Source organism: Lepidochelys olivacea, assembly GCF_965140295.1.
Source record: "Lepidochelys olivacea isolate rLepOli2 genome assembly, chromosome: 21".
In the NCBI taxonomy this organism is placed as follows: Eukaryota; Metazoa; Chordata; order Testudines; family Cheloniidae; genus Lepidochelys; species Lepidochelys olivacea.
The window spans coordinates 7128004-7152983 of record NC_140431.1 but is presented as its reverse complement, the minus strand read 5'-3'; the positions used below and the strand labels follow the sequence as shown (position 1 = coordinate 7152983).

General features: G+C 47.3%; 2 protein-coding genes across 2 annotated transcripts in view; one reads left to right on the top strand and one right to left on the bottom strand.

The window, feature by feature from the left end:
- The window catches only part of CNTN2 (contactin 2), a 49826-nt gene that overhangs the window by 7046 nt on the left and 17800 nt on the right, over positions 1-24980 (top strand). The window contains exons 2-8 of the mRNA XM_084610996.1: positions 13294-13395; positions 18977-19121; positions 20231-20406; positions 21228-21323; positions 21688-21897; positions 24312-24411; positions 24721-24896. Of these exons, the coding sequence (XP_084467122.1) occupies positions 13341-13395; positions 18977-19121; positions 20231-20406; positions 21228-21323; positions 21688-21897; positions 24312-24411; positions 24721-24896 (958 nt within the window). The 5' untranslated portion in view covers positions 13294-13340. The remainder of the gene's footprint in view (positions 1-13293; positions 13396-18976; positions 19122-20230; positions 20407-21227; positions 21324-21687; positions 21898-24311; positions 24412-24720; positions 24897-24980) is intronic.
- RBBP5 (RB binding protein 5, histone lysine methyltransferase complex subunit) overlaps positions 6123-24980 on the bottom strand; it is a 77553-nt gene continuing 58695 nt past the window's right edge. Inside the window, exon 14 of the mRNA XM_084611003.1 lies at positions 6123-6257. Within this exon, the coding sequence (XP_084467129.1) occupies positions 6235-6257 (23 nt within the window). The 3' untranslated portion in view covers positions 6123-6234. The remainder of the gene's footprint in view (positions 6258-24980) is intronic.

Below are 24980 nucleotides of genomic sequence, written 5' to 3'. Positions count from 1 at the left end.
TCAAACATGTTTCTAAGGGGCCTTGAAACACAATATATTGCCATAGTGAGCTCCTGTTACGGGGACCCAATGTTTTAAATTTCAGCACCTACTATCAGGAGCCAAAATCAGCCTAAACAGTCTGCACTTTTTCCTATTTTTAATCAACTTACATTTTCACCACTGAGGGAAAGTTATTCGGTGGGGATGGGGATCGGACAATAAATGATTTAACAACAGTAGACACTGAGATTCAAAAAGTTAAAGCTTCAAAACCATTCAAACAAAACCTGTCAACATGACATGTCAAAATAGACCAAGTAAATATCTTTAAATCAGACTACAGTCTCAGGCAGTGGGTTTCTTACTTTGTCTAGCTGTACATTTAGATCATCATCTATGGAAATATTTTTTTCATCATATGTGCATACACAGTGAAATCAATATTTGCAGACATTTAGGGATAAAAACCTAATATTTCTAGGCTTGGAAGGATTAGGTGGAGACAGGCTGAAGGAACCATATTCAGATTTCGAACATCCGACAGTCCCAGGGCAGAAGGCAGGAATTTGGTTTGGCCAGTTATATAGCATTTTCCATCAACACCTCTCAAAGCACTTTTCAAAGGAGGTCATCATCAGATGGGGAAACTGAGCCACAAGGAAGGGGAGTGAGTTGCCCAAGGTCACGCAGCAGGCCAACAGCAGAGTCAGGACTCTAACCCAGGACTCTTCGAACCCAGTGCTCTATCCATTTGGCCACATTGCTTCTAGTTACAAAGAAACAGTCCCTTTGCAAAACTCAGACCTAGATTCCAAATAGCCCCAAATATTGAAGTGTTGGTCCATCTCTAATAGTGGGTATTTTGATCTCTTTTTAAATTTGTCTCTGAGAGTAGCACCCAGAGGTCTCAGTCAGGAACAGAGATCCATTATGCCAAGTGCTGTACAAACATGTACAAAGACACAGCCCTTGCCCCCAAGACCCTACAATCAAGGCCTTGATCCTGCAAGCTGCTGTATGTGGACAGATCCTGCCTCATCCAACTACTGGAGTCAATGCAGCTGATTTGCCTGTATTGAACAACTTTCAGGAGCAGGGCCTAAACGAGGGGAAAGATTGAGAAGTACAGAGACACTGATACAATGCAGCCTTGGGACCTGTGACTTACATAAATGCATTCCCCAACTACTATTTAAAAGCATTTAAAAGAAGCAGAAACAAAGGAGGGATTTTAGAAGACTCTGCCTTAAGCCTGATAGCCTTACTAATGTCCTGCTCAGAGCACATCAGAAAGCTCTGCCTGATACTTATACTAGCATGAGAGAAATAAGATGGGTATATTTTTGTCCCGGTGTGGAAATAAACCTCTCACTGACCTTAGGGGGAGGCGTATAAGTGCATCGAGAGCAGAACCTGTGAGGTGCAGAGCACCTGTTTTCACAATGCACAGAACAATCTGCTCCTATGAAATATCAGTTTGGAGATTTCAAATCCATCTGTTAAGCCAGACTTTCCAAAGAGCTCAGCTCCCATTTAAGCACCTAAATAAAAGGCAGATTCCCAATGTGCTGAGAGCTCCTCTCAGAATCTGGCCCACATAGATCTCTAGACCCCATCCATCTCCCTGCTGATGAAAGATTGTTCCCTACTGCATGTGTGTTCATGGTTTGTTCATCCAGTCTAGTTTCACATGTCCCAAGTGATGGGGTTTTGCCACTTGCCTTGGGAAAGACTTATCTGTTGCTCAGTATATTTCACTGTCAGGAAGTTTTTCTTAATACAGCCTAAATTCTCCCCTTTTCTCAAGCTCATCCCATTATACCATATACCATGCTAAATAATTCCTTTTCATTCCCAAACATAGATGACACCTTAGGGGCACTTTGGGAGACAGGAACCAGGAGATACTTATCTGTAATTGATAATGATCAACAGTCAGTTTCCATTAAGGAATAAAATAATCAGTGACCAATAGGTCACCCCATTGCAGCCAAGAAAAAGTAACTGGCATGCCTTGGAGCTAAAATCAACATTCCCGCAAAGTAGCAAGGAGAAAAAGGATGAAGCCTGACCTTGACAGAACCAGCTTTCCAGCGTGGGGCTGCCAAATGCAGGCAAAGCAGCTGCAGAATCCTGCAGGAGAAACCATCACCAACCAGGCATCAGCTAAGCATTGGAGCCTCATCTCCACATGCTTCTGTTTGCCCAGCTGCATTACCAACTTACAAAATAAAGACTCCCAAAGCCTCTTCTCTTCAATCCAGGCAGCACACACCCCACCGCAAGCCAAGTAACTCAGGTCATTGAAATGTACTGGAGTTTCCTTGGGTTCAGGACGCACAGCTCTGTGTTGCATTCATTCATGCAGATCATTTCAGGCAATTAACAAATGCAGAAATATTGTGTGCAGGCCTATGTGTTAACAAACAGACTCGCCTACACTAAGGGTCCTACAGCCAATAAACAATGGTTGTTGGCAATACCATTGCAAGCTTCAAGCCTCCACCCTTTGCATTATGCCCTTTGTAAGGGCCACATCCTGCAATCTGATTCACTTGGGCTAGACCTTTGCGCAGAGTCCACAGAATCAAGATCTGGCCCTAAAAGACCAGCTCTGTAAGGAAAGTGGCAGAAATGAGCATTGGTCTCTGGGGACGCCTGTCTCAAAAGTAGGGTAGTTTCCATTGATATAGATAGCAACTCTATATGTTTAAAATAATTCCAAATCAGTTGTTTTGCATGAAGTTGTAAATACACCTGAGATGAGACTGAGACCTGGGGTGGGCAGGGTTTCAGAATGACTCCTTAAAAAAAAAAAAAAAGAAAGAAAGAAGGAAGGAAATTAAAAATCAGAGCTGGGCCCAACCTAAAACCTCAGACCCAAACCTGCAAACTTTGGAGCTGCCTCCAAATCTGAACTGGGCTCTGGATCCAAATTATGCAGTTGGCCCCCCTCTTTACTACAGAGCAAAAGCAAGTGACAGGGTGCTCAATACTTGGGTTTTAAACATTGCAGCTCTGAGCTCATCTCTAGAAAAGAGCAATCTAACTCAGGAAGGCAAGCCAGATTCTGACAGTCATTTTTAGGGGGCAATAAGTCCAGGCCAGTGACTCAGTAGTAACACAACACAGGCCCTCAGGGGGTTCCCCAAACTTGTAATAGCTGGGAATGCAGAGTGGGGCTGGCATTGATGGCTGTGCACAGAGATGAAGGACAAATGTTTAACTATCAAAGGAAGACCCACCAACACCAGATTCTTACTGGCTTAGATTCCAAAACCTCAGACTCTGTGCATGAACCCGGGGCTGTGATTGCCCTGTTCCAGCAAAGCCCAAAGAGGGACGTTTATGGGGTACTCTGCCACGTTTTCCTTTCCAGCAAGAGAACAGGGAGCTAGGCAGCACTGGGGCAGTCTAACCACTCACCCCCTCTCAGTTTGTTATTTTAAATCCCTGTTTCTTTTCTCTTTCATTCACTGCAACTTACCTGTTCCAAGCTGCTGCTCTGCACCTCAAGCTCTGCTTGGCAAATGAGGTCCAACATGGACAGCAGCTGATTAGAGACTAAATCCCACCCCCAGTTAGTGCTAATTCAGGCTAGTAGCCAGCAAAGATATGGTTAGCTAGACTGGACTTGGTGAGCAATTAGCCTCAGTTAGGCCCAGCTGGGGGTTGTTCTCTGGCCTGTTTCAGACACAGGCAGTTGTTCTGTTTATTTTGCTCACACTGCTGGGATTTAATAAGCATGTCTGGTAATGAAAGCACCTGAGTGCGCAAGCAGTCTGGCTGTGGTTATTTCTTCCCCTCCGCTCCCCATCCCACACCACACTATTAGCCTCCTCTTTTGTTAAGTGTTTCTAGCCACTTCCCAGCCAGTAGGAGGCTCTGGAAAGCTAAAGGAATTTACCAACTTCTGCATTGACATCCAGGCAGAGGGAGCTTTGCATTAACTTCAGTGTGGCTCCAGGCAGGTGCAAGGTTGTGCCTGTGCAGATCCAATTCCACAATCAGGGCCTTTATTTCCCCTACTTTTCAGAGTTAGAGCTGGTTAGAGGGGCTTTGCACCATTAAGTTTCCAATAGCCGTTGGTCATAGGGTGACCAGACAGAAAGTGTAAAAAATCAGGACACTTGTTTTTTCCAGGTGGGCTGACGGGGGTGTAGTTACACATACAAGACAAAGACCCTAATATTGGGACTTTCCGATGGTCACCCTAGTTGGTCACCTTTTCTAGTCGCTGGTTAGAGCAGGCTGGAGCCCTGCCAGAGATGGGTGAGCAGCATTCTTCAGTACTCAAGCTTCAGAGAGCGATGGCTTGATGTCTGCAGCACCGTCACCACACTGGATGTGATTCGACCCCTGGAGGTCTTTGACCAGAAGGAGAAGTTAGCTACTGCCCTATGCGAAGTATCCCTTGCCCTGAATGTGCAGTCAGCCTAGAGGCCCCAGATGGGAAAGAGCAGATGCTCAACAGCTGTTGTGTTTCCTATGTTAGTGGTGACAAAATAACTCTAGACTGCAGGTGTAGCGTGGACAAAATGTTATACAAACCACCTGTACAGCTCTGCCAATGCCACTCAGTCCTGACCTCATCCCACTTGTTGCTTTGGACCTTGGCTACTAGACAGCCCTGTCTGGGATGTTCAACAACCAATCTGGGCCCAGGGTGCTTGAAAGAGATCTTGATTCAGTGACTGCAGTTCCTGCCCCTCATACTTTGTCTGGACAACTGAAGCCCTTATAGTTCCCAACACCACTCTGCCAATGCATCTCAGCCTTCCCACCCTCCGCCTCTCAACGCTATTCCAGATCTGCCCACCCCCACTGGAGCTAATCAGGGCCAAATGTGCAGTGGTTTTGTGATGCAGTAAATGTAAGATAAGCAGAATGAAAACACCTGGCTTATTTCGGTATTGATTTGAGACTAGATCTCAACCCAGGTCTCCAAAGGTAATAGGCCAGTGCATTCACTCCCGGCACTAAGTGAGCCCTCTTCACAAGTGCAGAGTGATGGCAGTAGATAGAAACTGAGGAGCATTCCCCTGCCCCCAAAATATTTAACCCGCTGTAGTAGATTTAACTTGAAATCAGGGACTTCAGAGTCCGTGGGAACCGGGCAGCTTTGGGAGCGTACGGTAAGACCCAACACTTTGGTTCAGCCTTCTTAGCGCTTCCGCTAAGCCACAGCCCACAGCCAATAAAATGAATCCAGAAAGCACACCCTATAAACCTCCAGCACCAGACCTCCCCGGGGGCAGGTGCTGCAGCCCCAGAGGGACAACCAGTAGAGAATGAGCTACAGGCTGTAAGCACCATCTGCTCCCCTCGTAATCCCGCAGAGAAAGAGCCTCCTGGAGCTATGCTCCTTCCTTTAGAAACACTGTACCCAGCATCGTTTTCAACTGGGCTTGTACAATTACCACACAGTGAGGAGAGAGCCTGTACAGGAAAATCTTTAGTGCAATCCACATACAGTTGCCCACCCCACCCACAGCTTCCAGCTCCTCTGGGTCACTTCAGGGCACAGCTGCGGCTGGCAGATTCTAGGGTAGAAGAATGGACCCCCCTTGCAAAGCTCTTGCAGCGGGGATAACAAGCCACCTTGCTGTTCTGCCTGAGCCCTGGTAGCTCAGATTTGCCCCCATGGCTCAGGATGATCTCCAGAGACTGTGCTGAGGGTCATGGCTGTGCCACGGAGAGGGCCTTTGTTTTCGGGGGGTTTTTTGTTTAAAATTTCCTGGGAATTTATCAGTGTGTATTTTAAAGAAATTAAATGGGTGTAAAGTGACAAAAAAACAAAAATGAAGGGCGAGGGGGGTGAGGGATACCCGGTACTCTCATGGGAGGCCAGCAGGCTCAGGTGGAGGGTACCCAAGAGAGTGGATGACTGTAGTGACTGTTCTTTCTCAACAGCCCCGTCTGTAGCCTGCTGCCTGGCTTTATGAGCCTGATCCTAATCAATCTCCTGCTCCCTGCCTCCTGTTCCAGGTGCAGCCTGTGGAGTTGATTGGCCATCCCAGCAACCTTAACCCCACTCAGTCCTGTGTGGGGTGGATACCCCATCGCACACGCCAATCAGTGACCTTACCAGCGCTGTTTCCTCGGTTGTGCGAAGAGCCAGTTTGCTTTTGTAGAGTAGTCCAGGAGCGTTGGGGCTGTGCACACATTGGTTTTTGTCGGCTTGTTCGTTTTCCTGTAGGGTTGCTCACAAGTGCAGGGGCATCATGCACTGTCTTGTTTTTGTAGGGTTGCTCATGAATCCAGATGGAACTGAGCTGCAAAACAGAGATGGATTTTGAACCCCTGTAATCTGGATTTTTGGTTTCACCCATTACAGACAGTGAGGCCAGCTGCCAAACCTGGATCCTGGTTTGGATTTTGGACACCTGACCATTAGAGGATATTCTGGTCAGGGGTGTAGAATTTATACTGGTCTCCTTATGGAAGCAGGGACCAACTGCAAAACTTGGATCCAGTTTTGGATGCTGAATCCCATGAAGTTCAGGAAAGTTTAAGTTTGGTATTTAGATCCAGTCCCATCCCTGTTCCTGAACATGGGCTGCTGTAAAAGCACTGGTTCTTAGGAAGAATGAGCAAACAAATACATTATAATAAAATTAATTAAAATCCAAAACACTGAGGCATTTTGTTCTGGGGAGAAAAAAAACACAACAAATATTGCATGGACTTTGCAAACCAAAGCCAAAAAAAGGTCACATTTGGGACCTTCCCAACTTCACCATCCTCTTTCAGCACTGTATGAATGCCTGGCTCCCTGTCCCAGCCATGGCAACAGAGTCAGGAATGCCCTTTTATTATGGGATACTGCTGCTGTAGGAATGGTTATGTTTATGCCCAAATGCTCATATTGTCACTTAACCAAGGGGGATTAAGCTACACTCATTTAATAGATTGCACTGTGGCTGTGATGGCATCATAGTCTCCTCCTGTTAGAGCCCAGCTCCTCGCCGAAGGGTGGGAGCTGACAGATTGAGGCAGTGAGCACTGCTGAGGAGGTACACACTGCCTAGGCTGGCAGCCCTAGGGGGCCACGAGGTCCCACACACATCAGAGTAAATCAGAGCAACTCTAGAAGGGTACACATTAAAAACTCTCAAGGAGCAGGGAGTAAAAGGTGGGGATGGGCTGGCTCACAAAATGCAAGGCAAGATGGGAGGCTGGAAGGGAGAGGCTGTGGACTTTACTTCTCAATGGACCTAGTTTGGTGCAAATGCACTGGTTTTCAGGGGAAAGGGTGGCTGTTACTTTTTGACAGAACGAACAGGGATTTTAATATAGGTCTTTTGCTGAGGTAGGGAAGGAATGAACAGGCAGTCTGGATTTTTTTTATTTTTTTTTTTTTAATCTGCCTGACTCCCGCTGTGAGTTCCAGGTGCATCCACATAGAATATAACTGCCGTGCTGCTAAATGCACCATGCAGACTGTCCCAGCCTTGCTACTGAATGACCCATGCAGACCACCCCTGCTATGCTGGCCAATTGCTGCCAGTGAATCCATGCTGAAAGTGCCTGGCGTACTGCGTAATATACTCCAAGTCTTCATAATGGCCACTGATAGCAATTAAACGTCAATGGTTAGTGATGGTACAGTGGATGAGGGTCTCCAGTAATGCGGTTTAAAGACTTAACAGATGGTTCATTCCACATATGTTACTGGCAGATCTGAGAGACAAGGTGGGCGAGGTAATATCTTTCAATGGACCAACTTCTCTTGGTGGAAGGGACAAGCTTTCAACTTCACACAGCTCTTCCTCAGAGCTGGAGAAGGTAACCAGAGTGTCACAGCTAAATACAAGGTGGGACAGACTTTAGCATAGATTGTTTAGATCCCGAATAGAAAGTGTTCACAGGTTCTTGGAACTGAAGTAGCTGGTCACAGGTAACCAACCAAATGGAGTGAAATCCATCTGTGAAGACAGTGTCACATCATCCTAATCTCCAACCCTCCAGCCTTTATCAAGTCACCAGTCATTTTCCCCACTGAAGCCGTGATTCCAGGTGAATGTGCTCACATATATGCATCCGCATGCACTCGTTCACCACAAGGAACCTCGGTGCCTTTTAGAGTGACTTCATCCACAGGATCAGCTCCCAGAGAAAGCTCTCGTACTTAGGGGGGCTTTCAAGGCAGAGAGGCTCAGGGGAATTCTAAGTGTCTCACTGTAGCACCATAACGTCATTTCCATGATAATGGATCTTTCCCAGCTCCCAGGGGCTTCCTAGGAAAAGCTTAATGCTTCAGTGGCTACATGTATGTGTTTTCAGACATGCACACCCTTCCTCCATTAATGAGGGCATCCATCAGTGGGCCTGACAGATCCCCTTTTAGTGCAACAGAAGGCTCTGGAGTGGTTGTCAAAACATCAGATACAAATGGGGAAACAAGTCCCAGATCAGGTCCCAGAGGCCCCTCTTCTAATTAGAGGCAGAGACAGGTCTGGGCTGGATCGTCAGAGATCCAAAACTCTGGGGAAGTTCAGCTCCAAATGTAGTATTCAGGGCTCAGACCCACCTTTCTAAGGTGGATTCAAAGCCCTGAACTTTGGGGAAGTTCAAATGCAGGTCCAGCTCTGATCTTCTTGGGTCAGGCTCTACACCAAGATGAATGGGAAAATGGACTCCAGAATAGCCTGGGGAAGTTCTATTCCCATCTCTAATTGTAGATAATGCAAACAATGCAGCAATCTCTCTGTCCATTATGCAGCCTTGCCAAGTGTTGACTATACCTTGGCCCCACCTTGAGCTCTTCTATTGATCATGTTCCCATTTTTGCCAGACATTTTCAAGGGGGCTAACATAGGCCCGGATGAGGCCCAACATGTGAGAAGTGCCCACTTCCCATGTACGCATGACTTGAATCTTGTTCTGAGACATGTACTTCCCTTTTCCAGATAAGACTCCTTGGGATGGCTCAGTACCAACGAGAACCATTTTAAACAGGTTTTCTCCCTGCTAACCTCCTCTCCTCTTCCTCCTGCACCCTGCAGTCCAAGCACGGATTTACACATAAACCAGATACTGAGATGAATTTTGGGGGATACCAGATGGGTCAGCTCACCATAACATCAGACAGATGCCAGCAGATCAGCATTAACATCCCTCTGGAATCCTGAAGCAATGAAAATGTCACCGAAATGAGAGAAATGATACAGTGAGCCCATAAATCCCACCCCAGCCCATTATTTCATAAACTGGACTTCCAATGGCATGACTCTGTTAGCTGATTACGTAGGTCTTGCTTCATGTCACTGGGTCACTGTACTTTGTTCTGGATGCAGGTCCATTCTGATTGTCCCCTGGATGTAGCAATAAAGGGGGAGAGAAAAGGCTCTGAGCTTAGATGTGACTGATCCCCTCTCTTGTCATCTGATGAAATAAACAAAGATGGGTCTTTCCATTTCCACAGCTAGCTTCAGTGGTACTCGCGTTCTTGGGGAACTTTCAAGCATCGCCTATGAAGCGTCTCTGCGGGGCCATAAGGAACGAATCCTATGGTTTGAAACACACAAGGGCACTGCCAACACTTGCTGCAGCAGAACTGTGAAGTCCTGTCTTGCAGGCAGTTAAGTGTCCTCAGCTGGCCTTCCTGGTGCTAGTTTGCAGAGTACATACACAATAGCAAAGCACATTTGTATGGTGCCTTTCCTCCTGAAGGAACCGTAAATACTTTACAGGCTGTATAATCAATAGAATATGATTTATCCAAACTCCTCTTATCCAAAACATCCATCATTTGAAACAAGAGAACATCCGTTACCCTGCAGCACTCACACTAGAAATCTAAATAAATTCTACACTCTCTCTACTAGTCAGATAAACAGGGGTCTGGTGCAGAGGGGCTTCTCATCCACCAGTGTGATGCAACCACTTCTGAGATGAAATGCAGCAGGTATTCTGCACCAATAACAAATTAATGAAGACTGGATTCAGTTGAATCCACAGAGGGGTTCTGCTAATTTGGCAGAATGGAATAATCCAGTTTGGAATTTAGCCAGGCAATCTTGCATGAAAAACTTTGTAAAGGAAAGAGCTGTGAGAGAGAGAGATGGAGGGCATCCACTGATAAAGGGAGTTAAAAAGAGAAGATGATTTGAATAGCAGCAATCAGGGCATTGTGAAGCTGGGGGTGGGCTCTAGCTGCTGAGACTCAGCGTAAATGCAAACAAGCAGGATTGGGGTTCAAAATACAGTTTGGAGCTGTTTGATAAATAATTAAAGCCAGCTCACTTGTGACGAGATAGCAGCCTTGCTGGGAGATGGAGAAGAAAGTGGGGAGCTGGCACACGTAAATATGCAGAGGGTTATTGAAACTCAACCCCGCTCCTTCTATGATGAGAGCTCCTGCCCAGTCACGTACACTTGGAACTAGTGTTTGTTTAAGCTACACACTCAAGAAACGCAGAATGAAATTTCCTTTCATTCGAATGCAGCGTCTATATTTTATAAAGCAGAAAAACGTAAAGTGCAATTAAAATGAGAGAAGTGACAGATCCACAGATCTGCTCTCCATGCATCACCAAGCCTTATCTGGTGACCAAATGCATCTTTTTACCCCAAGAGGGAGGATGTCCCTGTGGATACAACACTGGACAAGGACTCAGGAGAGCCCTAGCCCAGTGTTTCTCAGCCTTTTCAAGTTGGAGACCTCTTATTCGAAGTCAATATTTTTCGTGACCTCCTTCCATATACTCTAACAGTAAGAGTGAAATGTGTACCAATGAGAAGCCTAGATAACTGTGTGTGTGCATGCGTGTTGCGAGAGGCTGACAGAGACTACGTGGCCTGTGCAGGGAGTGAGATCTTCTTCACTGTGCATCATAATAAAATCTCATGACCCCCTCCCACCCCCAATTGCCTTTTGAGACTCACCGGTTGAGTAACACTGGTCTACAGGACGTGGGAGAGTCACTTGGCATGCGTTACCATAGCGCCTAAGAGTCCCAGTCATGGACTTGGACCCTACTGGGCTAGGCACTGTACAGACACAGAACAAAAAAGATGTTCCCTGCCCTAAGGAGCCTACAACAAGAGAGCACAGATTGATGCAGACAGGTCAGTTGGACAGTACAAGGAAACAGTGAAACAAGACTGGTCAGCAAGGGGGTCTCAGCATAACACTCGGGGCCTGATTCTCATTTAAAGTGAGTCCCAATTACACCATAAAAGTGGCCTAAAGCAGCTTTAATGTAAATTAGAATCAGGCTCTGAATCCCTCTGTGTTTCAGTTGCCCACCTGTAAAATGGGGATAATGACACACTTTCTTCCCACGCTTTGTCTGTCTTGTCTATTTCGACTCTAAGCTCTTTCGGGCAGAGATGGGCTCTTACTATGGGTATGTACAGCTCCTAGCATACCATGGTGCTCCGGTCTTGGTTGGGGACTGGGCGTCACCTTAATACAAATATAACAACAACATGAGCCCTGAAAAGTCACAACAGCTATGGGACAGCACGGTTCTCATCTGCTTCACACATCATTAAAATCAAAGGTCTGATCCAAACACCTGTATCCACGTTCCCCAGAACCCTGGGAAGGTTTAGATCTGGATCCAGTCTTCTCTCTCCTAAGCCCCAACAGTGTAGACTTTTGTTCCTGGTGAGCATGTAAGAGGCAGAAAGAGTCCAAGAGGCTTTTCAAATCTCACATGTGTGGCATGAGATAGATCATCTTTCCACCTTGCAAATCAAGCATGCTGGATCTGGTGTCAGTGAGCAGAAATACACATGGAACCAGCTCTGTATTCAGGCACGTGTATTTCAATTATTTACGATTTATTCGTGCAGCGGAAATGTCTCTAAGCCCCCACTGTCCTGGGCACTGGACAAGCATATAACATAGATGCTTGCCCAAATGAACTTGCAGTCTAAGTTTAAGACGAGAGCTCATCAGTGGGTACAGCAGACAGGTGGTGTGGGGAGCACATGGGAAAAGTGATAGAGCGACGAACAGTGGCTAAGCAGCAATCGCAGTATTCCACCTGTCTAGCCATTGTCAAGTGGTCTCAGTACTGGTTTATTTGGGGTTCACTTTAAGAGGGGCACCCAATACATGGCTAAGAAGCAAGCCCCTGACTGTCATTTTTTAAAAGTCACTTTTGTTAAGAGAAAAAACTTAGCTCCGTTTCAATATTCTTGTTAAAGGGAAATGGCTGGGCTAGTTAAAGCTAGTCAGACGGCAAATCGAGTTCAAAATGATGCACCAGCAGCACAACTGCGATTGCCAGGTGTGTGCAGTGGGCGTGGCAGCAGGGGTCAGGGGAATGTTGCAGCAGGAGGTTCATAAGCTGCTGCAGGCTTTTTTGATCCCACGGAGAAGCTGGAAAAGAGGGAACCGTCTTAGGGGACTAGCAAGACTGCTGCACCCACTAACCAACATCACTGCATCAGCAAATGTCCCAGTGCACCCTTGCCTCTTGTTTTAACTCCGCAGAGGCGTCAGTGAAGAGAAATACAAAAAGACCAAGTAGGTTGCAGCGAAACCTCCAAGAGGACTCCCCAAAATATCACCTCTGAGCACGACAGCTGATCCTCTCCATCTCAGTACACCTGTCGCTATGTTAACTGAGCAGGGCCATCCCACCCCGCCCAAAGGGACACTGGAGGCAACTCTTGGGCTGATTCACACACACTCCCCCAGGCACATGGGGCTCTGTAAGTTATAAGACCCCATGGGACAGTGGGATGAGAATGTGATTGAGGAAAGAGAATGCTGAGGCTTTTCTTTGTTTAATTTGGTCTCCTTTGGCTTATCATGAGCTGTGGACCAGGAGGCAGGGGCAAGAGACAGTCTGACCATGAGATTAAGAAGAGAAACACAAAATCGAGAGGGGATCTGAATGGAAAATGTTCAGGGTAGCAGCAGTGCCTGGAGGTAGAGGTGGTCACAAGTTTTTTTGTCAAAACTATTTATTCAGTGAAAACGTGGATTCTCACAAAACAAATTTTCACCAAATAAATATTTTTTTTTGTCCAAAACCCCCAAACCTGAACATTTTTGCTTTTCAGTCTTTTGAGGAAAACCTGGATAATTTAAAAAAATGTTTTGTTTTTGTAGAACATGTGTGTCTGGAGGGGAATGATTTTCCAACCCCTGCCAACTCCAGGGTCATGAAAGAGTGGGAAATGGTTCTTTGGGTGTACTTCATCACACAGTGGGATGCCCCTTAGAGGGAGCGTTCCACGTCAGAGAGACAGCCAGTGGGGATTTCCCAGCTGGATGTTAGGCTCTGGAACAGCTGGAACTGGACTGCCCAGCTGCTGCGAATAAATCCTCTTTTCTTTCTCTTGCAGGGTCCCTGTCCCTATTCCTCGATAAAGATAACCCCCACCACGACACGATGGGAGCTCCCACAGAGCTGGTTTTCATCTCATTAACCATCATCACCTTTACGGGTAAGAGGGAGCATCTCAGCCTGGGAATGCACGCCGGGCGGTGGCACTGACTAACTACCAGATATGCAGCAGCTGGGGAACCAGCTAGGTTGTTTGGATCTTCATCCAAAATGCCGAAGGTGGAATTATTTGGGGCACATGATTCACCTATTACATGGCTCACCTAGCATGAATCCTGTGTGTTCTACATATGGCTTTAACATGGCTTGTACATGTTTCTCATGTGGCGTTCATACAGCTCAGGAGCACGACTTTAGTGTCTACGGTCCGACTGCACCAGTCAGAGCGAGGGAGGGAAGGAATGTGTGGCACATTGCAAATAGGCTGCCCTCTGAGTTCACTATCAATTAAATTCACCCCTCTGCACCACTTATGTCCCACTTCAGCAAGTGGTGCCTAGGATGTGTTTTGGCCCCCTGCACAGGGGTGAATTTCACCCCATCAGCAGATCACACTGTTGACACAGCACCTCCTCTCGCTGCTTTTCCAGGGACGCATTTTCCACCATCCCTCTGTCGTGTAGACCCCCATTTGCTGTTAATAATGGACCACAACTGGATCTCAAGTCATTTCAGGCTGTGTTTTAAAGGGACATCCTCTCAGCAGGGAGTCCTTTCCTTCAGACAGCTGAAAATTAGATAATGTCTTTGAGCTAATTCATCCTCCCAGGGAGAGGCTGCTCTGCTGTCCTTTATAAATATCTAATTACCTTTTAATGTTCTCTGGGTCCCTAGGGAGGGGAGGGACATGGCCTGGCCTAGATCAGGAGGCAATCAACCTGTCTGGAAATAGGTATGACCCAACTATGGTGGATACAGCAAAACAGGGCTGCGCCTTACTGTTAACCAGCTGCGTTTATGAGACTTGCTCTCCACTCAGGCTGAGTCCGTAAAGAATGAGTCACTGAAAAACTCTATGAGGCTATTTTCTAGTGACCTTTAACTTATGATGCAACCAATTTCAATAACCAAGCTTGTGAGGGGATTAGCACCTCGCAGTGAAACATCTCAAGTGGGCCAAGCAGGAGATTCAGGACTCTGGGGGTCCATTCCCAGCTCTGCCGCCGACTCCCTTGGGACCAGGGGCAAGTCTCTTCCCCGCTCTGTATATTGGTCAAATGATGGTGACGACCTCCCAGGAGTGCTGAGAAGATTAAAAGCTTGTAACGTGCAGAGAAAATTCTGTGATGAACAGTGTTACCAGAGTGCAAAATATGATTAAGGAGAGTCTAAAAATATCTCTGAGGCTCTTCACTGAGAAGAAGCCCTAGAAAACACTTGAAGTCTGCTACTAACCACAGCTGTGTCTATTTGTCCCCACGAGAAAGCTTCTCTTTAAAAATAACTGCTTTGGGTTTTGGTTTGTTTTTTTGTCTGCCTGTTCACGTTTGCTATAAAACCCATTCATTTCCCCTCACGTGCCAGCCTTCAGGCTGGGGGCAATGCCATAAAGCAACAAATACAAACTCTCTGTGCTTTATAATGGAATTGATGCTGACGCAACTTTGAACTGGATAGCACGACTGCAGCATTGACGCTCTCCTCCTGTTCCTCCCGTGCAGTGCGCAGGACCAAAGAATCCAACCTCCCAGACAGCTGATCTTTCCAGATTTGGCATTCAGCATATTCTGAGCACCAACAAGAAAAATCAAACTGGCAGAAATCAGCTGGCTCGGCAACACGGGGTGGGGCTGGTGCAGTCCCCTCCCCTGCTCACTGCAGTGGCAAAGGAGTTGAGACTATAGTTTTGTCTATTTTCATAATACACGATGTAGCTTTTTTAATATTGATAGAGGTCGCTATGCCTGTGGTGTGCTGTGGCTCAGAGAGTGAAATATTACAATTCCTAAACCAGTGTCTGGAATCTCTCTGGGTGCTCCAGTTTCCATCTTTTTCTATTTATTCTGATGTCTGATTTATTTCCTCAAGTGAGTTCCACTCTGCTCAGATGCAGCATTTGAGACACAGCTTTTCTTGCCCCATTTCACCAGCTGGATGGCCTAGGGCAGCAAGCTGAGAGGTCAAGTAAGGTAGCAGCTGTTCCATTTTTCATGGGACATTCCCAGTTTTGACTGGATCATCCTGCTTCCTGCAAACTAAGCTTGCAGGACATGACTGTGTTTCAAAATGTCCTCAGGGCTTGAAAATTTGCAGCTGGACATCATGACCCAGCAATGCAACCTCCTGCTGTTGCAACAAGAAGACATTGTCCCAAAGGACGAAGATTTACAAATGACAGGTCTAAGGTGGAGTGATGTGCCCAGGGTCCTACAACGGAGTCAACGTGGCTCAGGCAGGCTTAGAATTTTCTCCTGGGCTCCCAGGCCTTCGCCCTAATCCATCTGGAATGTCAATGTCTTATTTTTTAACCTTGATAGGCTTGTGTTGGTGAACAATTGAGATCTGGCCATTTCACCCAGACACCTGGGAATCATGGACACAAATTTGCCTGAACTTCTTGCACTGTTCACATATAGAAAATCAATGCTTGACCTCTGCAGTTCATAACCACTGCAGAGAAGGGCAGTAGAGGACAGCAAGAGTGTTTTGGCAGAATTAGAAGAAAAGATTAGCCAGGCTCGGCTTGTGTAGCGTGGACACACGGAGCAATGCATTTGAGTATTAATACCATGGCTTTCGGGTGATAAATAAATAGAAATAATTTGCCATTCATTACTTATTAAGTTCTAATGACTTAAATGGAAATGTGGTTGCTTAGTTGTTAAGCCTCAGTACGTTTGCTTTTTACTATTGGAATGGATTAACACACAACAGTCTTATTAATTCTGCATTAAACCCGGATTATTTTATCCACTGCCCAGCAGTGGTAAGATCAGCACAGAGCGATTTCTTGCTGAGAGCAGCTCAGTGTGTCTGCTACTGGCATGGTCAGGAGGAGAGACTTTCACTTTTGGGAAGGGACTATTCCAGCAGCAAAGTGGGGGGCATCTACATAGATTTGGGGAAGGGGCTATGAAGCCCCACAATACCACTGCCCTGATTTCACCATCTGTAGGCCAGTTTGTGATGCCAGTGTGGCTCCTACCAATGTGAGTAACATGGGGGGTGTGTGTGTGTGTGTGTGTCACAACCTGTCCTTGTGTGTTTGGCCACTGATACCCATACATCATAAAGGGCCCGGTTTGAGTCCAGCTCACTTGCAGCAGCACGTCCAAGCACTGTACTGAGGCTCAGTGCGGGGACTCAGGTAATTGGTTAATGCTCAGGCACCAGTCCACAGACACAGCAGTAAGCAGCCAGCTGTTCAGAGAGGACTTAGCCAATTAGCGAGTCCCTCTCCCCTATTGCCCCCGTCCCTGTATGCCATGGCAGCTTAGACATCAAACAAGAACCCTATGAACCAAAGGTAAAGGGCGTCCAAGCCCAGACGAATCCTGCTGGGCCTTTCCCAGCTGGAATTCACTCTTGCATAAAACATCAAACTTATCAGAGGCGCTTCATTGAAACAGGGGTCCCACGGCATCCCGCAGGGAAGGAGACAGAGTGACGGCTGGCGAGATAGCATAGGGTAGATATTAAATCAAACACAAAGCCCTCAAGAGCTTCCGCCGATCCCATTCAGATGGCAAGGGTGGCTGAGCTCTCCCTGGCTTATCAGTTATGGGGCAGACAGGCCTCACACTGAGGAGCTCGCTGTCCACTTCAGCTGGTGGGTGGGTGACAATTGCGCGGGGGAAGGACACAAAATTGATGGTTATCTCACTAGTTGCTTGTGCTGTTAAGAATAAAAATCAATCTGAAATATGTATTTATATTACTGGTTTTATTACGCATGCCCCGGTGGGTGGCTCTGTCAGTGTTTCCATTTGTCTTGATAACAAGGTTGAATTCCTCCGTCTCACTTATGACATCATACTTTGCGCTTTTTATCCAAGGAGGGTAAGAGACATCACCTCCATTTTGCAGAAGGGGAAACTGAGGCACAGAATAGTGACCTGACTTGCCCAGAGCTGGGCACAGAAAACAGGTCAACTGATTCCCAGTGCAACTCCCTATCTAGTAGTCACACTCAGTCTCTGAATACTGAAGTGTCCATGAAATCTACAATAAATCTAATAGAGAGGGCCCCCTCCCCATCATGAAACAAAGAGGTGATGGAATTTAAGAGGGGCAAACCAGCAGCAATCAAGTCAGGTGGCATTCCTTTATGTAAAGGGTAGCTGGAAAAGGGAACAAAGCAGGAAGCATCAGGTGCTGCCCCAAGAACCATTCCACAGGAAGGCAAACACCACTTCTACACCAGTAACCTATCACTAAACCTGCAAATCTCATGAAGCACCCTGGGACAGATTTTTAAAGGTGTTTGGGTGCCTAAAGATACAGAAGTGCATAGTAGGGTTTTCAGAAGTGCCTTCGTGCCTAACTCACATTGATTTCAATAGGCCTCTGTCTGCATCTATAAAAATCTTTACCTTTAAAAATCTGGCCCCTACCTTTGCTCAAGGAGCATCCCTCTGAGATTTACTGTTTCTTACTCAAAAATGTCCAGTGTTTGATCCAGATCAGAAGTCAAAAAATACCCACAATTTATTTCCACTGAGCAAATGGCTCAGTTTTGATCTCACCTAGTTTTTTACGCCAGGGTAACTTCACTGGTAAAATCCACTCCTGATTTATGCTGCTGTAAGTGAGACCAGAATCCAGCCCATTGGATCTGAACACAGCCAAGCAAACTTAACACCCCCCCCTGCTGGTAAGCAAAACAGACCTAACAATTACTGCCTGTTTAGTGACTGCAGGGTCACTTTGCATGGCAGATGGGAACGGCAGGTTTCAAGTTCTAGAAAGAGGTGGTGACACAGATGATTTACCCAGTGCCCGAAAATGAGTCAAAAGCAGAGCTGAGAACAGAACCCTGGTCCCCTGATCTAACTCCTGCCTACCTACTTCTCAGGCAGGGGGTGAATTGGAGGAATTAATGAGGTAATGTTCGTACAACAATATAAAGACGTAAGTTGCATCACAAAGCTGACATTGTCAGTGTCGGGGCCAAGAATAAAACTCAGAGGTTCCCAGCTCCTAGTCCTGTGGCCAGTCCACTGCTCCATGCTGCATTCACCTGTCATTACTGCTCTTTGCATGCTAATCTAACATGTTAACCATTTGTTGTTTCCTAAGTCATGTTGCCCACTCCCAAATCGCGCTGGCAAAGAGAGAGAGAGAAGAGACTGTGCGAGATGCACACACATGTCAAAATACAACCATCCCAACACCGGGGATAGATTTGTTTGGGCTGTGCTGTCTAGTGGCTGGGGTTTTCAGGTTACGATGGCTTTTATTTTGCATGGTTCCCCTGCTATCGGGGAGAGACTGTGAATCCAGAAATTAACGTTGTAAGAAAAGCTCAACATCTGGACTAGAGAGGAGCATGAGATGCAAAGTTCTAACCCGGAGTTGAACTCTCCAAAGTCCAGAGGAGTTTGGTTGTGGGGTTTTGGTACAGGCCTCCTCTCTAGCTGGACTTGTCTCCCTTTTAAAAATGGTTTGACAAAAGCTTGCTCCACAACCCCTCCTGGAGAAGCTGAGCTCAGCAGGATTTCTCTCATGCTGCTCCCTTGCAGGGCGGTGCCCAGCACACGGTACCATAAGGAACTATGGGCCAATCTTTGAAGATCAACCAGTCAACACCCTCTTTCCTGAAGGCTCAACAGAAGAGAAGATAACTTTGGCTTGTCGAGCAAGAGCCAGCCCTCCTGCAACTTACAGGTGAGGTTACCTGCTCCCATTTGTCTGTCCTGTATCCCTAAATGCCAAGCTGCTGCAGCGATGGGCATTTATAAATGCCTTAGGGAGACAGATCATAGAAACACCTACACAACTGCAGTGGGTTTGAACTACAGCAGAGGAGGAGCCTCCCATGTCTAGACCAGTACTAGCTGCCTTATTGTGCTGCGGGGTGTACTTATGAAGAGTCCTGCAGGATTGGCTTTAGTACACAAAGTCTTGCCCTGCTAGGTCACTGGTTTGAATGGCTTTAGTACACAAAGTCTTGCCCTGCTAGGTCACTGGTTTGAATCCAGCCCAGGTTGGTAATGACTCCAAGTTGTTAGCACCTGACGACAGTTTGTAGAACCTATGTAGAATGACTGGGGGCATTTTCTAATGGATGATTGTTCATATCACAGAAGTCCCCACACTGGCATTCTCAGCAGAGAGGGATATAGAGTCAAGCTCTCTCAGCCGCGAAGGGTGACTGAGCCACTGCCTGGGTCCTATTGCCCTTCTAGGTCAGGATTGGAGCCTGGTAGCAGGGCAGCTTGCCCTAGGGCCGTCCATTAAAAATTCCCCAGAGCTGCCCACCCAGCACTTTCCACAAGCATTACATTCACACACCACCATTTATTTAAAAGAAAATCATGAATACGGACAGGTGCTGCCTCTCCTGCCCTACTGCATGTTGTCCCAGCACGTCCGTCCTAAATCACCGTGGGCCTTTTAGTCTCAGTTCAACTCTATCCCAGTCATGACACAGAAATACTCCATCCCACCAAAACGTACAGCTGAAATTCACTTGGGATCAGAGGGACAAGGGGCAGACGCTATGGGCCTTTCTGAAACTCTGGGGCTTCTATGCTTCTTTCCCACCCATAGCAGTAGAGGCGGCTGAGAGATAATCCACTGTGTGCCTACTGGCACCACCCTAGCATAGTAAATATTGACTTCATCTAGCACTAGATACAACTGACCTTCCAATGCACGATGGTGTCCCCCTCATACCAGGGGCTGGTCAGTATGCATTGGTATCAGCCTGATGTGAACATGTAGCTGTGATCGTTGTTTCCTCCTCTCTGATCCCCCAACCGTGTTCTGGGCAGGTGGAAGATGAATGGCACAGAAATGAAGATGGAGCCGGATACCCGTTACAGGCTAGTTGGGGGCAACTTGGAGATAAGCAACCCAGTAAAAGCGAAGGATGCTGGGTCTTATCAGTGCCTGGCATCTAACCCCATGGGCACGGTCGTGAGCCGAGAAGCCTACGTCCGCTTTGGCTGTAAGTCACCTGTTCATCTCCACAGTGCAAACGGAATGCAGCCGCACTAGCAAAGGGGGTAAATCAAACCTCCCACTGTTGACACAGGAAGATAAGGGAGATGTTTCCATAGCCCCCCGTTGTTAGTGAGTTGGATGCAAAAGGCTTCCATGCCACTGTCTTTCTACCACCTTTTGCTTTTCAAGATACATTCATTCAGTGCCATGAGGGCAGCCAACACAAGGGCCATTTATGCCTCTGTTGGGAGTAGTAAAATATGCATGAATATCAACCTTTGCCTTTTCAGTGCTGGAAATCACACTGTACCCAACATCATCCCCTCGATTAAATCTTATAGACCCTTCCACTAATGGGAAAGGAACTGGCCATGCTTGGTGGTGCAGTTAATTCAATGCACTACCAGGAAAGGGGTGCTGGGAATGCTCTTTAGAGCTCCATCTGCAAAGCCAATGGAAATCCAGGTGTATTGCTGAAGAGATGAATGCATGGGCCTGGAGGGGGCTGGGAAGGAGTTGCATCGTTCTCCAGCGCCTCCTGCTGGCCAGTCTGTGGGGCAGTGCTGGCTGCATTCTTGCAAAGACAGCTAATGATCCTGGCTCCCTGCAGGAGGTAGTCACTGTGTGAGCAACACGCCTCACTGCCCTGCCGCAGTGCAGTTCTCCCCCCTTTAATTCTCTTGGAAATGACATGAGCCATGCTCACTCCAGAACCACACAACATGCCTCTCACGCTGGGGCATGACAAAACCTGATTCAAATGAAACTTATTCCCTCTGCAGCTGCGATGGCTGTTCACCTGCTGGTTTCACTGTGCATGTTTAGTTTTGCAGGAATTCTCCACAGAAGAGCGAGACCCTGTGAAGATTACAGAGGGATGGGGGTCGATGTTCACCTGCAGTCCCCCTCCACATTACCCAGGTAATGCACTAGAGCAAAGGGGATATCAAAAGTAACTGGTTTGAGGGATTGCAGGTGATGTTTGAAGTGGCCTCATGCAGTGAGACAGGACCAGACCATAGGTTTGGCCCTTTCTTGCTGAGCCTTTGTCTGGGAATTCTAGAAGAGCCAATTTTCAAGAGTTACTTCTGATGTCAAGTCCCATGAATCAAAGGAGTCATGTGATGGGGCTAGAGACCTGGAGAAGATAAACACCACCCATAGAGAAACTTAGGGTCAGACTTGTGTCAGCATGGGAAGTAACCTTCTTGGCTCAGCCTGCTCTGGAAGTGGTCTAGGTGAACCAACATTTCTCACACGTCACCTTCAACTCTTTCCCATGCAGGCTTGTCCTATCGATGGCTCCTGAATGAGTTTCCCAACTTCATCCCAGCAGATGGAAGGCGCTTTGTCTCCCAGATGACAGGAAACCTTTACATTGCCAAGACAGAGGGATCGGACCTGGGCAACTACTCCTGCTTTGCCACAAGCCACATCGACTTCATCACGAAGAGTGTCTTCAGCAAGTTTGCTGGACTCACCCTTATTGCGGAGGGTCAGTGCTCTAGGGCTACTGAGTGGGAACATGGTGCTTTCTAGAAGCTGATTCTTATAGAGAGAGGGAACAGCTCTCCAAGATAAAGTAGGAAAGAGGGAGACTGGATGGCTCAAGCCTTTCCTCTCTGGGTCCCTGGTTGAAATCCTGGCCCAGTCAGTAGTTACTGATGGTTATTGCAATCTGCCATTCAGTGGCCTATCAGAAATGCATTTAGAGGGTCTCAAGTTGGTTGCTGGCACACAAAAGCATCACCACAGTGGCGCTACCTTGCAGTCCCAACGTCTCATTTATTGCAGTTGTAGGAGCGGGAGACTCTTCTCTGCAGCCCACAACACCTACTGACCCTGGCTGCCTCCACCTCCAACACCACCAAGACTCTCTCAGGCAGCAATGGGGGTTGGTCTGCAAGGGGCCTTCTCATGGGTCATGCACAATTGCAGCTGCTCAAAGGACTGCAAGGGCTACTCCCTCCCTACCTCTCTGGTACCACTCACTGCCCCAAAAGAGGGGATGCGGAGGCAAAACCCTGACTCCACACATGCCTGCAGAACTGGCTAGCTGCACATGGGGGAATTAGCTGCACCGCACCAGTGGGTTTTATACCAAGCACACTGACATGACAAACCTTCCACAATGTAGCAGGAGGACAGACAAATTAAAAGGCATAAATGAGAGAGAAGAGGTTTGAGAACAGATGGAGATTTGAGGAGGAGGAGATACAGGGAGGCTGTGCCAGGTGGCAAGAGCTGCAGAGGAGGAGGCTCTCTGCCCAGCCCTGGTGAGGCTATCTACAGTTACAGAGCAGGAGTCAAGGCTAAACAAGGTGAAAGAGCCGGATAGGAAATAAAGAGCAACAGGTGACCTGTGGCTGATTGGAACAAGTCCGGGGGGGGGGGGGGGGAGGAGTCTTAAAAATCACGGACAACAGTTTTAAGCTGGACTCAGAAATGAATGGGGAGCCAACATAGGATACGCTGCAGAATCCTGTAGGTGGTTTCACAGTGACTACAATTGTCATTCCCACAGACAGTGGCACTTGTGGTTGTCACAGAAACAAGGTCTTTGACTCAAGATTCAATGGGGAAAATTTTATGGCTTGATCCAAAGCCTATTGAAGTCAATGTGCTTTGGATCAGGCCTTTAGTTTGCTTAAGCAGCTGGAGATGTTGGGGAAGAGAAAGTGGAAGGAGAGAGAATCTGGAATTGGAACATTTTCCTTGGAAAACGCTTTCTATCTGCAAGGATTTTGGCGATGGTAGGAAAGTTCCAGGATGTCGTTTCTTTTCAGAACAGATTTAAGGCTCCTGCTTTTCGTAAAAAGCAAAATTATCAAACTACCTAAAGATACAAAGTAAACTGCACGAGCCCCACGGTCAAAAGTGTGAGCCACTGAGATTGCCAGCTGCAGTGTTTCATCATTAAGAATTTAGGAGTCTCACATAGGGGGAGAAGAGCTCATCCTGTTTCCATTAGGAGGATGCATCCGTAGGGATGGGGCTACACTTCAGAAGCAATAAGAGATGGAAGATGGTGCAGAACGCAGCAGCTCACTGACTTAGCGGGGTGACTTGCTGACGGCATATGACACCAGTTCTCCACGATCTGCACTGGCTGCCCATTGGTCCCTGAGAGGAGTTTAAAATGTTGGTTATATGATTTATAACACCTTAAATGGCTGGGACCAGCCTACATGAGGGACCACCTCTCCACCCATGACGCATTACCACAGCTCAGTCAGCAGCGTGCCTGAGCTGGTTCCCCCTTGGTATAAAAGAGAGGGGGCAACTGGCAGGGTGTTCTCTGTGAAGGCTTTGGGACTCTGGAACTTGACAAAATCCATCCTCCCACCCCCTGAAGTTGATGACCTTATGGGCAGGCTGCAAAGGACATCTATTTGAAAGGGGGTTTTGCAGAGGGCTGAGGGTATGTATCCCATAATGAGGAGCGGATGAAATGGGGTCTCTGGAGTTGTCCGGCTGACTGAGTTCCTGTTGGAATGATTATTTTAATGCTTCTGGGATTTCACTGTATTGTGCGATTAATGAACATATCGGGGGCACCTACTGCATGGGATAGGCATCTTTTTATCATTTTAAATCTAAATAAATACAATTATCCCTGTTTCATAGATGGGAAACTGAGCCACAGAGAAGTTAAGTGACTTGCCCAGCATCATGAAGTGAATCTGTGGCGAAGCCAAGAATAGAACGCAGGGCTCTGCTTTAACTACTAGACAATGCTCGAGCAGGCTCTGGATGATAGCTGGAAGGCAGTGCAGCAGCTGCTGTCTTTGAGACTTAAATATGTGCTTTTAGGAGGTGAATCCTTGCAGGGACCTTTGCCTTTTAATGCTTTGTGTGTACAGTTCTAAAAGCCCAGCAACCTCCTTACCAATGTTTTTCTTTCAGCAGATGCCAGACAGTATGCACCCAGCATTAAAGCCAAGTTTCCTGCCGACACCTATGCCCTGGCTGGGCAGCAGGTGACTCTGGAATGTTTTGCCTTTGGAAAGTGAGTATTCTTGTTCCACCCTTTGATGGTGGCAGCAGCATTGGAAGAAAGTCACAGACCCTCGGGCCCTCATAATGATGGGTAGAAAGAACAGCCTCGCTGCTTTAATTCCCAGTGCAGAGTAGGGCGAGGGGCCAAGCCACCATTTCAAAAGGTGGAGATTCTGTCCTATCCGCCACGCTGAGGGTGCGGGGGGTAGCTGTGGAAGGCAATTACGCTGCACTATATTTTGCTGCACTGGATTGGATTATATGTTGCACTGCGCATTAGACCCTGCAGTTTTGCTTCACTGCGTTTGCTTTTACATAGCCCCGTCCCTCGGATAAAGTGGCGAAAGGTGGACAGCTCACAGTCCTCCAAGTGGATCTCCAATGAGCCCCTCCTGCAGATCCAAAACGTGGACTTTGAAGATGAAGGCACTTACGAGTGTGAGGCTGAAAATGCTAAGGGAAGAGACACCTACCAGGGCCGCATTATTATTCAGGGTAAGGCCCTTAAACAGGTCCCTTCCCAAAGCACAAGGAGCCCCAGGCAGTGAGCTGAGCCCTGGGGAGGGAACTGGTTGCATC